This window comes from Schistosoma mansoni, chromosome 2 (genome assembly GCF_000237925.1).
Source record: "Schistosoma mansoni strain Puerto Rico chromosome 2, complete genome".
Lineage (NCBI taxonomy): Eukaryota > Metazoa > Platyhelminthes > Trematoda > Strigeidida > Schistosomatidae > Schistosoma > Schistosoma mansoni.
Genome location: NC_031496.1, coordinates 9516576 through 9532561, shown reverse-complemented (window position 1 = coordinate 9532561; position 15986 = coordinate 9516576). Strand labels below are relative to the sequence as shown.

General features: G+C 40.1%; 1 protein-coding gene across 1 annotated transcript; it reads right to left on the bottom strand.

The window, feature by feature from the left end:
• Positions 1-338: 338 nt before the first annotated feature.
• Smp_044850 (putative ribokinase) lies at positions 339-7727 on the bottom strand. The gene is made up of 6 exons (XM_018795607.1): positions 7676-7727; positions 4992-5057; positions 4759-4955; positions 4212-4393; positions 2012-2479; positions 339-670 (listed from the first exon to the last, which is right to left on the bottom strand). The coding sequence occupies exons 2-6, from the start codon at positions 5042-5044 to the stop codon at positions 473-475; spliced, it is 1098 nt and encodes a 365-aa protein (XP_018649903.1). The 5' UTR covers positions 5045-5057; positions 7676-7727; the 3' UTR covers positions 339-472.
• Between the last annotated feature and the right edge of the window lie 8259 nt (positions 7728-15986).

Here is a 15986-nt window from a genome sequence, read left to right as displayed (position 1 = left end):
GATGTTCCACGATCGAACCATAGACTAAGTCGGGTGCCATCTTGACAATATCTTATCCCACATATTCATTCTGAACGGTCGAGGTTGTGAAAACGTGAATAACCAGTGTGCAAAGATATTGGTAGGCACATATAAGTTTGAGGACTGAAATGTCTGCTAAACGTATGTATGTTATACTGTTTTCAGCATCACAGTTTTGTCATCTGCTCGCGTTTTTGTGCTAGCAATAGTGCTTAGATTAAAATTAACCTTAATGGTTTTCTTAAAAACTCAGTTAACGGTTTTCTTATTACACTGTTTTCAGAACTCAAGGTCTCTCAGTCGAAAAAACGCAAAATCGGTTGTGATAGTGATTCTGAATAATATTTATTTCAATGCAAATTACCTTTTACATTTATTTAATGAAGTTGGGATATAGGAAATACCAAAAAAAGAGTAAAAAATATTGGAAAAATATAACTGATTTTAGCCACTATGGCCACTGAAATGTTTCTGATGCAAAGAGTGTATCAGGAAGTTCATCACGTTTCAGGTAACTAGATTGTGTCCCTTTTTTACGGATTGATTGGCTGGCAACCCAAACCGATCGTCTTATTTGTTCAGCCAGAGTAATGTCCTCGTGACACGCGACAAAGTAAGCTAGTGAGCCAACAAAACAGTCTCCTGCTCCCTACGAAAAAAGATTACATACTAAGTTAAAATAATCATATAAATTAATGCAGTTTCGCTCCCTTTATTCTGTTGAATAGTAAATAATAGCGTTAAAAGAGGTTTATGGTGCATTTTCATGTGTTTGTTACTAATGATTCTCAAGTCACAAAGTGGTTGGTTATCTGCTTTCGACCGATATACAGGGCATGATCAACTGTTTATAGCAAGCTTAATAACATAATCTTCTATTTTTCTGTTAGTAAAAGCTGTTTAAGAGGAAAGACATGCAAAGATTCATTTTCACCAAGGGGGGCCTGTTCATCTTAGACGTATGATAAAACAGCAATGTGACTACACACCAGGTGGCAGGACGAAATATTCTGAACATGGGTCCTAGTGATGGTGCACCCTTCAAAATTGCAGAACGTGCTGGACAGAATCAGTTTTGTCGGATTTTGTAACCCGATAACTTCGATAATCAGAAATTATTAAATCTCCCATCGACGATCATTCCAAAAATAAATGCATTAGATTGTTTGCAGTCCCATACTGTGACGTTTGCTGGAACGTTACAGGAATTTTTCATCACAATAGTAATATCGAGTCGTTTAGACTAAGATAATTTAATCTAATTCCAACAGACTCGAAAATTGCTTCTAGGATTGGAGATTCCCTCTCTTGGCAAGTAATTTTTAGGGTATCTGATCAAATTTCCGCAAAATTCGATACCCACTAAATATATAATTTTGCTTCAAGCCTGTCTACATCTTACTAGGAGCGCTTAAATTGAGTACTTAGCAATCTCGGGATGTTGCTTTAGTGTTCGCTATAATTTCGACTTATTTAGTTAAGTTTGTTGAAGCTGTTAATAGATTAATAATAATTTCAGGCATTGTAGACTTGGCGACAGACTGAGAATAGCTCAAATGTACCACTTTTGTCCGTAAACCACAATATTCAATAGAGTTGAGGACAATGTTATTATAATAAATTCTGGTGATCGTGTAGCCAGATATAAATACTTACTTAATTATGGGCTGTAAGTTACCTGGGGAGTTTTTGGAAATCAAACTCAGAGCACGTTTACGTTAAGCATTACAGTGTTCAGCTGCTCGCTTGCGAAATCTACCCACGTCAACTGACTATAGAATTTTTAAGCGTCTTTAAGAAAAGGTTTGCATCCAAACAAAGTCATAACGACTTATGGTTACTAATTTGTATGTTATATTTAATCTAAATTAGTTTGTATTTTTTTATGTGCATAATGGTTAATAGTTGCGAAGGTTGGTATTTTACAGGAAAACTTTATCCTTAACTGTCATTTCTAATGAAACACTAATAATACTAACAGTTAACTTACTGTTGTGTCAACAACATCAAAGTTACTGGGTGCTGAGAAGTGTACTACCAACTTCTCTTGGTTTTCAAAAGTAATACGAGCCACTTCGCTAGCGTCTTTGGCATATATATTTGCCATATCTTGTTCAGATAAAATTGCAATAACTCCTTTACTCCCTAGAGTTACTATGGGGCATTTGATTTTCTTTTCAAGTAAGTAGGCAAGACCAGGAATAAAAGCATCTATATTCAGTGAGCCAATCTCATTTTTGGAAAAAAGTGATCCAGAGTCAGACTCGGTTATGGAACAAAATTCGGACTCATTTGGACACACAAAATCACAATTTGGTAAAATATCTTCCATTAATTCGTAATTCCCCAAAATCTCAGGATTTCCAGAAGCCACTGGCGCAGGTGCGGGATTTAAAATTGTCTTTGCACCTTTGGCACGACCAAGCCTCAAACTATAAAGTGTTGCAGATGGATTGATCTAAAGTCATTCATCAATAAAATAAAATGAACAGTCCAACCAGTTAATGACCGATAATCAAGTTAGCAGATGGGCATGAAGTTCTAGGCAATTAGTGTTTCGCTACGTAACGAATATCATATCAGCAGCTTCAATTACAATCCAAAGATACAGTTAAAAACAACACACGAGTAAGGATACGTTCTATTAGACACTTACTGCTGTATAGATGACCTTGACATGCTGAGTTGTTGATGCCAGCGAATGTCACAATATACGGAGCTTTCGTCTATGTTTGCTAAATTTGACGTCTTTCCAGTAGAGAACGGATAGGTTTAATTAGAAGCAAAAGAACTTGTTGTGTGTTTTGTTCTCGAAACATCTACACAAGTCAGTCATAGGTTAGTGTTTATCAGTTTTGAATGTACGTTTCATGTAAGTAGATTCATGGATCGGGTGGGATTACTATCAAGCTCTGGCAGTTTTGCAACCATCGGTAAAGCCGAAAGAACACTGAACGAACGATCTTCCGTAAAAGGTCGACTAAGTATTTTGAACGTAGTAAGATCGCTTGAAGTATTGAAATTTTTCGGCAAGTTAAACTACATTTTCCTGTTATAACTGGATACTTAGTAATTAGTGATAAAGACTTGAAAGCCCTGTTTGAAGTTTCTACTCCGACGTCGGATTTCTGTTTGAGTCAGTCTTGATGCATCACACTACAAATAATACAGGTATTCATTAATTTAGTCTAGAGCAGAAAACTTCTGTAGCTCCTCCAGGGGTTACTGCCGGTCCCAAGCCCGGGTAAAGGAGGAGGGTTGGGCAGAAAACCAACTCGCTAAAATACACTAACCAGAAAAAATTATTCAAACCATTTAAACTCTGCCCTGGGAGTAGAAGGAATAATTATGATGTCTCATGATGAAAGCCGAGTTCCTTCGGAAGTCATGAGGCCGATGCACCTTCTAACAACCAGAGCGACAATTTTTATAGGTACATGGGATTGCTGCAGAAAACTTCTTTTACAGTAGAAAACCCACAAAGTGAACCACACAAATGAAGGGTAATAAACCAAAAAATAAATTGAGAACAGTATCTCAGAAAAACTACAGTTTACCTGAAAATATTGACAAGAGGGAAGTTCATTTCACTCTCATAATAAATACGACTGGAAGCTACAGCACGATCGTCACAGTTTAGAATAACGAGAGTTCTTGATGACATGGTGTAAACTGGAACTTTTGTGGTGAGATAAGGCCAAAGATGACTTCAGATAAGCCATTGAGTGGGTTCCCTTAAGCATACATGAGGAGAAATATATATGAAAATGCCACATATTTATTTTGCTTACGCTAAGAAGTATGTGATTTATTACACAAGCCAATGAGAATTCCCGTTTCTTCAGCAATAAGACAAAGAACAACTTGGTTAAACCCTGAAACCCAAAAATCGTTCCTTGTGTGTGTTTGAAGTAGACAGGAGTTTATGATTTATTACAACACTAACAAGGCGTGTATATGCAACGTTGAGCTAGTCTACAGTCCTCTATATGCTCGATTTTTGTTGTCGATGAAGTTGAAGACGCTTTTGCTTGGTGTGTGTATTCGTATGATTGTTTACAATTTTACTGAGATGTCTAGGCAATGAACCTTAGCGTTCGCATCATACGAAAACATACTAAGCTCAATAGACATGTTAGGGTTTGCGGCATAATTGATAGCTAATCAAATCATGATTGCAACAAACTCACTTCAAACTGGCAAACTATTACTTTTGTATCCAAGAGGGTTAGTTTCTCTGCAAAGGAAATGTCTTTTTCTGATACAAGCATATTTGCACCTGGGACGATGATAATTTGATTTCCACCTGTTCCTGTTTCAACTGTAATTGATGCAACTCCAGTACTATTCATTGATGATCTTGATATACCGTCTAAGTTTAAATCAGAATATTGTCAATTAATATACTAGTACACAATATGACAATGAAATCGACAAAAGAACTAAATTACTATTTGTACGGGAGTGATTAGGACTGGAACTAGTAAGAAATGTCTTGATAAAGGCGAGTAAGAGCAACTAGGATGGGTTGTCGAATTAGGCGTGTTACAAAAAATCCTAATTACTTCTCGAAATAGTTTGAAAAGATTAACTACGCGTGCTTAGTGAATAATGACAGGATATAAATTGTTTCGATAGTGTTGGCTGTTTTTTTTACACTTGTGGGGTGTAGGAAATGGGAATTAATTGCATGTAAATATTGTTAGATCATTGACGTTTCTCTCAAATTTCACTTACCAGTGCTCACCCCAAGTTGTTTCAAGTGCTGAATAAACATCTCACCAAAATAGTCATCGCCAACTTTTCCTACCAGTGCAGTGTTGCATCCCAGTACTCTGGAAGCCACACACTGATTTGCTCCTTTACCCCCGTAACCAAGAAGAAAATTCGAACCAGTTACTGTCTCTCCTACCTTTGGAATGATATTTGTGAATCTAGGAATATTACACATTAGGATTATCTGGAATTACACGGATAGGTCAACGTTGAGTGAGCCAACAACTGTGACGTGCGATTTTTTCATAATAGCGAATTTCCTGCTTGTGTCAAAGAATTGAAAAAAATATTTGCACACTAAGCGGATAGAGACTTAGAAACGTCAAATGTGTAAAAATGGTCATTAGAGATAGAAAATGGACATAGTGATTATGACTGTAAGTTCAAATGAGTTTTCATTAAAAGAATTTTTAGTTATGCAATAAAGATTTATCACATAGCTTGAGCAAACTTACAGTGCAGAATAGGAAAAAGCGATGAAGCATACTTCATTGTAAACAGAACATTACATTCCCGTTTGTTATATATGAAAAACGTACGCAAGACCGACGGTATCAATCAAGAAACCTGTTTGAATACATAAAGGCTGGAAATGTCGTTACGTGTTAGTTGTGTAGACCAGATCATAACAATAGCAAAGCATCATCTCAATTATATGATAATTAGTATGTCTCCTTTTTCGCATCATGTCCAGGGTGTCTATTGATAATTACATAAGAGATATCCATACACAAGTTCATAATGAATATATGAGATGATAAGAAGTGTACCGACTTCAACGAGGTGACGTCAAATCAATTGGCAGAGTTGGATGTTTGTTTAGCATTGAAACATCTGATCATTCTGATGTTAAGAACAATGTAAGGATATGCTGTGGTCACTGCAGTGCCGTATCATTTTAGTGACAGGATCACATTTCCTGGTGGGATCATAAATTGGGGAGTCATATCATAGATTTATCTGTATTTTGTACCAAGTTCTGCTAGTCCTGAAGCATGCGTTTCTATAAATCCTCATTGGTTAGCCGCAAGATTATCTAGATTTTCATGGCCGATATGATCCGTAGGTATATTCGCATCCGATATAGAAACTATATCAAGCAGGTTTGGAATAACACTTTTTGGGATGGACGTATGAAACTTATTACATGCATTTTCTTAATAAGTAAATGTTGCAGCGTTTAATCTATGGTGGCGAAACATTGGGTTTTTCATTGTATCGAAAGAGAAATCAGTATAAATTCTAACATTTCCACTCAGTTCATAGCCTTTTAAATAGGGACATGAAGACTGGAAAACCTTGATTTCGTAAGAGTTCGGCGTGTAAACCACAATATTTTAACTCATTTTCTATTTGGTCTATACACGCTATTGATAGCAATGGAGTGCTGCTGAACAATACTCATTATGGAGAGGATATAACAGATCGTCTATATAAATCAGAAGTGTATATCTTTATCAGATTGTGAAGTAACAGATCCTAGTGACTACATACTTCCTTTGTAGATAACTCGGATAAATGATGGGAACTTAAGTTCCACTTTAATGGTTGCTGACGCTGGCACAAATTGTGGATGAACGGTGCTACTCCTAGTGTGTAAGGCTAGTGAAATATCATATCTGGAAACAGTTTATGAAGCTGGAAAGACAATAAATTATTAAGCACACAGAGTAGTACGAACAAATTCGTTATTAAGTCCTAGATATGCAATGTGCGTCTACTCCTATTGCCTGTTCGAATGTAAATCTTATGTAACGTGCAACTCGGTCAGGCGGCTAGGATCACCGTTAGAGTAAATCACTAATGAAATAAATACTTATATTTTTAATACATATATTTTTATGTACGAACCAATTGAACTAAGGACAACAAGTCCTGGAGTTTGAAGTGAAACTTATTCCCCAATATAAATGAAATCAGTTTGTCATAGGAACCGTTACTTAAATTCTAACTCTAGATTCGAAATATAAGTCCTAATACTGATGGCAAGGTAAATAAGTCAGTGAGTTTTAAAACGTGTGACGGAGAAATGCTGTGATTAGCCGATAAAAAACGATATTAAAAATCCGCGACAACATGTAACATATGAGCGAAATCAACATGACTTCTTGACCATGCCATACTGATTTAGAGACCCTATAAGCAGGTGGGTTGTCTCAAGGTCACTTGGTGTCGCTTGTAGGCTGTCCATAAACCGTAGTCTCACAACAATTTGATCATAATGATACCAAGGCTGAACCACTGTGCGGTAGGACGGGCCATTTCAATTAATTTCATACATTCATATTCTTGCAAATACATGACTCGTGTATAAGTTACTGGATCCATGTGAATTCGCTTGCTAGGACAGTTAAAAATAACGTTGCAATTTTAAATGTCTCTCAGGTTTCATTCTCATGCAGCACATATTTAATTATCTCAATTATGTCTGTCCTTTGGAAGATTCCGACTCGCTTACTTCCTTCTGTAGTTGTAAATAATTCCCCAAAATCAATAGCTCATTAAGTGTTCGACATTGGATGCTGACCATGTTGTTTAAGTGAACTTGTTTAACTGAAGGCTTTCGGTCATGCATTCGTACCAGATCACGTTTCAACACGGCGTGGGACACAGCTCCTACGTTTCATTAGCCAGCTTATAGAAAAGGTCCTCGATATATTGGTAACGAATCAAATATATCTTTCCTGCCTCTTCTCGTCTGACTTCTGATTTCTATCTGACTGGGAACGATCGAATATAGAAGGTGCTACTGGTAGCTAGTTGTAAAACTAGAACATCCGTTGCATCGTCATTGGTGAGACCGACGTGATCTGGTACACCAAGTCAATATACTGTGAGTCTGTTCCATTTTGGAATATTATTATTCATTGTTATTCTTTATTTGAGTTTTATATATTGTGATATACTTTTTTTCGCGAACTTTTTTCCCGGATATATTTAGTTACATTTTTCGTTCTCTATATTAATATGGCGGAACACTCTCCTAAGGTTCTTAAGTTTAAGTCTATTCCCCCTATTTCGATTCAGTTAACGCCATTTTGGCCCAACAATATCGAGTCCTGGTTCTGCTATGCAGAAGCCGATTTTTGCATGCACGGAATCACGGACTCGCGCACACGTTTCCTCGCGGTAGTTAAGGCGTTACCGCGCGAGTTTAACAGGTACGTAACACCTAGTATGTTTACTAGTGATGTTCCCGAACCTTACGAAAGGCTTAAACTATCGATTTTAAAACGCGGAGACTTAACTGATCGACAACGGTTAGACCAACTCCTTAACAATATCGACTTGCAACATGGTTCTGCGACGGACATGTTGCTTAGAATGAGAGGACTCATCGGCCAACGAACTTTCGATGATGGCCTATTTAGACAACTTTTCTTGTCTAAACTCCCTCAACAGGCGCAGGCAGTGCTTGTTTCATTTCAAAACAACGCCATAGATGAACTAGCTGCATCTGCCGATCGAATCTTGGAAACCACCAAATTTTCTAAGGCCGAGGTTTTTTCCATCAAAGAAAAACCCCAATCGACCTCGACTGACATGGCCGAACTATGTCACACGCTTACACGATATCTTAGAGTTCGTAATGACCGTAGTCGGTCAAAATCCTCACGTAGGAGCGTTTCACGTAAGAGATCTGTCTCTCGACCACGAGAGACAGACAATCCCGACTGGTGCTGGTATCACAACCAGTACGGTGAATCCTCTAGAAATTGCAGGAAACCTTGCAATTATCCGACCCCAAAATCGAGTGACACGAAAAACAGTTCGGGAAACTTCCCAGCCAGCACGCGTTAACGGCAACCGTAGCCGGCGAACGCAGCCGCCTCTTATATGTCACGGATGTGACTACGAAAGTTCACTACCTCGTCGACACTGGCGCAGAAGTTAGCGTTCTTCCAGCAAATCCCGACGACAGACTTCGCGAATCTGTTTTAAGTTTACAGGCGGCAAACGGAAAACCGATCGCTACTTACGGTAAAAGGTACGTCTACCTTAACGTGGGTTTACGAAAACCCATCCACTGGATCTTCGTTGTTGCAGATGTTTCTATGCCAATCATTGGTATAGACCTGTTACAACACCACAATCTACTCATCGACACACGCTCACGAAGGTTGATAGACGGAAACACTAAGTCATCCGTTTGCGTAACTCCTTGTTCCGGTTGCAGGTTATCCCCAGTCACGATTAAGCACGCCATAGACCCATTGTACCAATCAGTACTCGACAAATACCACGAGATATACCAGTCGCAATCGAAATTTTCTTGTGTAACCAGCAATGTTACACATCACATCTCGAATACAGGACCACCTGTATTTTCGAAAGCCCGAAGACTCGCTCCCGAGAAGCTTAGGTTAGCTAAAAACGAATTCAACCACATGATGGACCTAGGGATAATTCGACCATCGAATAGTCCATGGGCATCCCCATTGCACATGGTCCCTAAAAAGGACAGCAATGATTGGCGGCCAACTGGTGATTATCGGCGTCTGAATGCTAAAACCATTCCCGATCGTTACCCGTTGCCACACATTCACGATTTGACAGCTACCTTGAAAAGTATAACTGCCTTAGTTAAAGGTTGCAACCGAATACCTATGGCAAATGATGAGATTCCGAAAACCGCCATCATAACTCCTTTCGGTCTTTACGAGTTCTTACGAATGCCTTTCGGTTTAAGAAATGCGGCTCAAACCTTCCAAAGGTTTATAGACGACGTCCTCCAAGATCTCAACTTCGTACATGCGTATGTTGATGACTGTCTAATAGCAAGTCCGGACAGAGAATCACATCTTCAGCATCTGGACATTGTTTTCGATCGACTCCAAAGGCATGGCATTACTGTCAACATTCAGAAATGCCAAATCGGAACTAACTGCTTAGACTTCTTAGGACACACTATTGATGCCCAAGGCATCCGACCCCTTAGGAGCAAAGTGGCGGCCATTCTGGATTACCCAGAACCGACCACGATCAAGCAGTTACGAACTTTTAACGGACTCGTAAGTTTCTATAGACGGTTCATACCTAAATGCGCATCCCTAATGAAACCGTTAACCGATCAGCTTCGTGGAAATGCGAAATCAATTAGTTTAGACGACATAGCCCGTAAAGCATTCTCCACAGTTAGGGAACACATCGCTAAAGCAACCCTGCTTGCTCATCAGGACACTCAAGCGCCCATTAGTATCGCAGTAGACGCATCCGACTCAGCAATCGGAGCAGTCTTACAACAATGGGATAACAACTCGTGGCAACCTTTAGGATTTTTCTCGAGACGGTTGTTAGACGCGGAATCTAGGTACAGCACGTTCAGTAGGGAACTCCTAGCTATGTATTGTGCTGTACGGCATTTTCAACATTCCATCGAAGGAAGAGAATTCACGCTTTTTACCGATCACAAACCTCTTACCTTCTCTTTAAGTTCATCTTCAGACAAATACTCACCGCGAGAGTTTCGACAACTCGACTACATTTCGCAGTTTACTTCAGACATACAACATATTTCTGGAGCTAACAATGTAGTCGCAGACGCCTTGTCTCGAATTAGCCCCTTGAACAGTTTCCAAGGAATCGACCTTCTTAAACTCGCTCAGCTTCAAAAAGAAGACATTGATCTTCAGCATGAGTTATCCTCAACAACTCTTAAACTAAGTATTAGGCAGATGGGAACAGGTAAGGAAACCTTACTATGTGACACATCTACAGGTAGGGATCGTCCAATTGTACCAAAACATTATCGCCGCAACGTCTTCAATACGTTGCACAATCTTTCTCATCCAGGTGCTCGTGCAACAGTCAAACTTATGGCCGAACGCTTTTGTTGGCCTGGCATGAATAAAGACGTGAGGGAGTGGGCACGCTCCTGTGTAAGCTGTCAGAAATCTAAGGTCGTAAGACACAACAAATGTCCCTTAGGCTCTTTCAAAACCCCTGACGCTCGTTTCGACCACGTCCATCTAGATTTGGTAGGACCTTTACCCGACTCGAACGGATACTCATATCTCCTAACATGCGTAGACCGTTTCACTCGATAGCCAGAAGCAGTACTGATTAAGGACATTACTGCTGAAACCGTGGCCCGTGCTTTCTTCGAACGATGGGTAGCAAATTTCGGCTGTCCTTCGTCCATCACTACAGACCGCGGACGCCAGTTCGAATCTGGACTTTTCCGTTGTCTAACCTCACTTTTAGGAATCACGCGCTTCCGAACGACCGCCTACCACCCACAAGCAGACGGGTTGGTAGAACGTTTTCATCGACAACTAAAAGCTTCATTATCAGCTTCAAACGTTTCACAGTGGACAGACGCTCTTCCACTCGTCTTGCTAGGTATCCGCAATGCAGTGAAAGCTGACATTGGATACACGGCATCTCAACTCGTTTACGGAACGACACTCCGACTCCCAGGAGAATTCGTGGATCCTTCAGCTTCTTCATTGAACATGGATCTAAACTCTTACACGAGTAGGCTTACAAACGCTATGCGTTCAGTTAAACCTGCTCACACTCGACCTCAATCAACTGATGTTTTCGTTCAACCCGAATTACGACATAGTACACACGTCTTCGTTCGTCGAGACTCACATCGACGACCCCTCGAATCAGCATACGAAGGACCCTTCAAAGTTCTTCAACGCGAACCTAAGTACTATGTAGCCGATAAAAACGGTACGAACGATAGCATCAGTATCGACCGACTCAAAGCAGCGTACTTAGAAGGAAACCCTAGCTACGTCGATTTTCCTTCGGTACAAGCAAACGACACAGCTACTACACTCGTAGTACCCTACACGACAGCCGACACACAACTTGATACTTCGTCAACGTCGATAGATAAACCTAAAACAACGCGTTCTGGAAGACGAGTAAGATTTCCAGAACATCTTAACGAATATTGCACGTAGGACATAAGCTTTATCTTGAATTACCCTTTCATAGTTTATTATAAATTTTTTTTTTAATATGCTCATTTTTTTATTTATATAAAAAAAACAAAAAAAAACAAAACATTTTTATTTTTTTTGAGCGTATATATATATTTATATATATATTTAAAAAAAAAAAGAAAACCATTTTTTTTCGATCGCTTTTACGCTGTTTGTAAGTGTATTAGTTTATTAATTTTTTTTCCCCGCTCATCTTGTTTCCCTACGCAAGTACGAGTGTATTTTTGACATGCACTCACACGTTCTATTTTTCCTCTTTTCCAGGACGGCTGGAAAAGAACGACGAAGTTTCGCAAGAAACCGGAATTTTTCATTGTACTATATTTCTTTATAGCTATGTTGTACATTTTGGTCCCATAGTTTAAGGAAAGACGACCAGACGCTGCTAAACGAAGCAAGCTATCAGAAGAGTGTTTACCAACGACAAACTCGTTGGGTTTAAACTTCTGGCTGGTCACGTCTTAGGGGCATCACTACCTCACTAGGGGGGGAGTGATCTGTAGCTGTAAATAATTCCCCAAAATCAATAGCTCATTAAGTGTTCGACATTGGATGCTGACCATGTTGTTTAAGTGAACTTGTTTAACTGAAGGCTTTCGGTCATGCATTCGTACCAGATCACGTTTCAACACGGCGTGGGACACAGCTCCTACGTTTCATTAGCCAGCTTATAGAAAAGGTCTTCGATATATTGGTAACGAATCAAATATATCTTTCCTGCCTCTTCTCGTCTGACTTCTGATTTCTATCTGACTGGGAACGATCGAATATAGAAGGTGCTACTGGTAGCTAGTTGTAAAACTAGAACATTCGTTGCACTTCTGTAGCTGTAAATAATTCCCCAAAATCAATAGCTCTTTAAGTGTTCGATATTGGATGCTAACCACATTGTCTTAAGTGGACTTGTTTAACTGAAGGCGTTCGGTCATGCTTCTGCACCAGATCACGTTACGACCCAGCGTGGGACACAGCTCCTACGTTCACAAGCCAGATTAGAGCAAACGCTTCTCGATATATTGTAGTGCCGTAAATCTGATTCCTTTTTGGTCGTATGAATGATTGTTTGTTGCTAAAATATACGTACTGTCTATCCTCGTATGTGATACATGACTTTATCCGCGTTGGTAAATAACGGAGTTAAATAAGTCAAATACGAGAATGGATTTAGAATATATATATTTTCTACACTCATTGATCTGGCCAGGGAATCAGGGTGATGAAGCGAATAAAAGCGAAAATGACATGAAGTGGAGATGGCTGGGAAGCCAACTCGAGAGCGAAGCGAAAACAATGCGTATTGGAGATTGGCGGGGAAGTCAACTCGCTATGAGCAAGCATTACTCAATATTTATGATCAGACAAGAATGAATGACAGACATATGATGAATAAGATACGAAGGGTACACATATACGCTCATATAAAATAGTAGTCAAGGTTCATAAGCGAATAATTAACAAGATCAAAATATGACACATTATAAACAGGCGAATTGGCTTGGCCAGCAACTAGAATGAAGTATATGGGCTTAACATATAAACTGATACTACAATATTGATAACGCATCAAATGTATCTTTCCAATCTCTTCGCATCCGACTTCTCATTTTAAACGATTGGGGGAAGATTCGAATGTAGAAGGTGTTACTGGTTTATAGTTGCAAAACTACAATACCGGTTGTATCTTCAATGGTGAGCCCGACGTGATTTGGTACACTAAGCGCACAAACTGTGAGTCTGTTCCTTCTTGGAATTTCATTATTCATTGTTATTCTTTATTTGATTTTTATATATTGTGATATACCTTTTTTTCGAGTTTTTCGGATATATTTTTCGTTCTAATAATACTATGACGGAACAGACACCCAAGGTATTTAAGTTAAAAACTATTCCCCAACCATCGATTCAATTAACTCCCTTCTGGCCTGATAATATCGAAGCCTGGTTCTGCTACGCAGAAGCTGACTTTTGCGGCCACGGCAATACGGACTCACGCTCACAATTCCTCGCGGTGGTTAAGGCACTACCGCGCGAATTCAACAGGTACGTAACACCTAGTGTGTTTACTAGTGATGTTCCGGAACCTTACGAAATTCTCAAACGGTCGATTCTAAAATGCGGAGATCTAACCGATCGACAACGGTTGGATCAACTACTTAACAATATTGACCTGCGACATGGTTCCGCGACAGACATGTTGTTAAGGATGAGAATGGTAATAGGTCAAAGAACTTTCGACGATGGCCTGTTTAAACTACTCTTCTTGTTTAAACTCCCGAAAAAAGTGCAAGCAGTTCTCGTTTCTTTTCAAAACAACGCCGTAGACGAACTGGCTGCATCTGCTGATCGCAATTTAGAAATTACCAAATCTACTAGTGCCGAGGTTTTTTCAGTCAAAGAAAAACCTCAAACGACCCAGAATGACATTAAAGAATTATGTCATAAACTAACACGATGATCGTAGTCGGTCAAGAACCGCGCGAAGAAGCGTATCACATAGGCGATCTGTCCCTCGACCACGAGAGACAGATAATCCCGACTGATGCTGGTATCATAACCAGTATGGCAAGTCTTCTAGAAATTGCAGGAAACCCTGCAATTACCCGAACTCTAAGTCGACTGACACGAATAAGAACTCGGGAAACTTCCAAGCCGGCACGCGTTAACGGCAACCGTAGCCGGCGAACGCAGCCGCCTCTTATACGTCACAGATGCGACCACGAAAGTTCGCTACCTCGTCGACACTGGCGCAGAAGTTAGCGTTCTTCCCGCAAATTCCAACGATAGACTTCACGAGTCTGTTTTAAGTTTACAGTTGGCGAACGGAAAACCGATTGCTACATATGGTAAAAGGTACGTTTACCTTAACGTGGGTTTACGCAAACCCATTCACTGGATTTTCGTTGTTGCAGATGTGTCCATGCCATTCATTGGTATAGACCTGCTACAATACCACAATCTACTCATCGACACACGCTCACGAAGGTTGATAGACGGAAACACTAAATTATCTGTTTGCGTAACTCCTTTTTCTGGTTGCAGATTATCCCCAGTCACAATTAAGCATGCCATAGACCCCTTATATCAACCATTACTCGATAAATACTCCGTGATATATCAACCGCAACCGAAATTGCCGTGTGTAACCAGCAATGTTACACATCACATCTCGAATACAGGACCACCTGCATTCTCAAAAGCACGACGACTGGCTCTCGAAAAGCTTAGGTTAGCTAAAAACGAATACGACCACATGATAGACTTAGGGATAATTCGACCATCAAATAGCCCTTGGTCATCTCCCTTGCACATGGTCCCTATAAAGGACAGCAATGATTGGCGGCCAACTGGTGATTATCGGCGTCTGAATGCTAAAACCATTCCCGATCGTTACCCGTTGCCACACATTCACGATTTGACAGCTACCTTGAAAAGTATAACTGCCTTAGTTAAAGGTTGCAACCGAATACCTATGGCAAATGATGAGATTCCGAAAACCGCCATCATAACTCCTTTCGGTCTTTACGAGTTCTTACGAATGCCTTTCGGTTTAAGAAATGCGGCTCAAACCTTCCAAAGGTTTATAGACGACGTCCTCCAAGATCTCAACTTCGTACATGCGTATGTTGATGACTGTCTAATAGCAAGTCCGGACAGAGAATCACATCTTCAGCATCTGGACATTGTTTTCGATCGACTCCAAAGGCATGGCATTACTGTCAACATTCAGAAATGCCAAATCGGAACTAACTGCTTAGACTTCCTAGTACACACCATTGATGCTCAGGGCATTCAACCCCTTAGGAGCAAAGTGGCGGCCATTCTGGATTACCCAGAACCGACCACGATTAAGCAATTGCGCACTTTTAACGGCCTTGTAAGTTTCTATAGACGGTTCATACCTAAATGCGCGTCCCTTATGAAACAGTTAGCCAACCAACTTCGTGGAAATGCAAAATCAATTAGTTTAGACGACACCGCTCGAAAAGCATTCTCCACAGTTAAGGAACATATCATTAAGGCAACCCTGCTTGCGCTTACAGCCGAACGGTTTTGCTGGACTGGTATGAATAAAGACGTGAGGGAGTGGGCACACTCCTGTGTAAGCTGCTAGAAATCTAAGGTCATGAGACACAACAAATGTCCCTTAGGCTCTTTCAAAACCCCTGATGCTCGTTTCGACCACGTTCATCTAGATTTTGTAGGACCTTTACCAGATTCCAACGGATACTC

Excerpts from the sequence above, each read along its gene's own strand:
- Smp_044850 (XM_018795607.1), bottom strand. The coding sequence starts at position 5,044 with ATGAAAAAATCGCACGTCACAGTTGTTGGCTCACTCAACGTTGACCTA. Across the intron at positions 4,956-4,991 it reads CTCAACGTTGACCTATCCGT|ATTCACAAATATCATTCCAA; the intron begins GTAATTCCAGAT and ends TAATATTCCTAG. Across the intron at positions 671-2,011 it reads TTGATGTTGTTGACACAACA|GGAGCAGGAGACTGTTTTGT; the intron begins GTAAGTTAACTG and ends CTTTTTTCGTAG.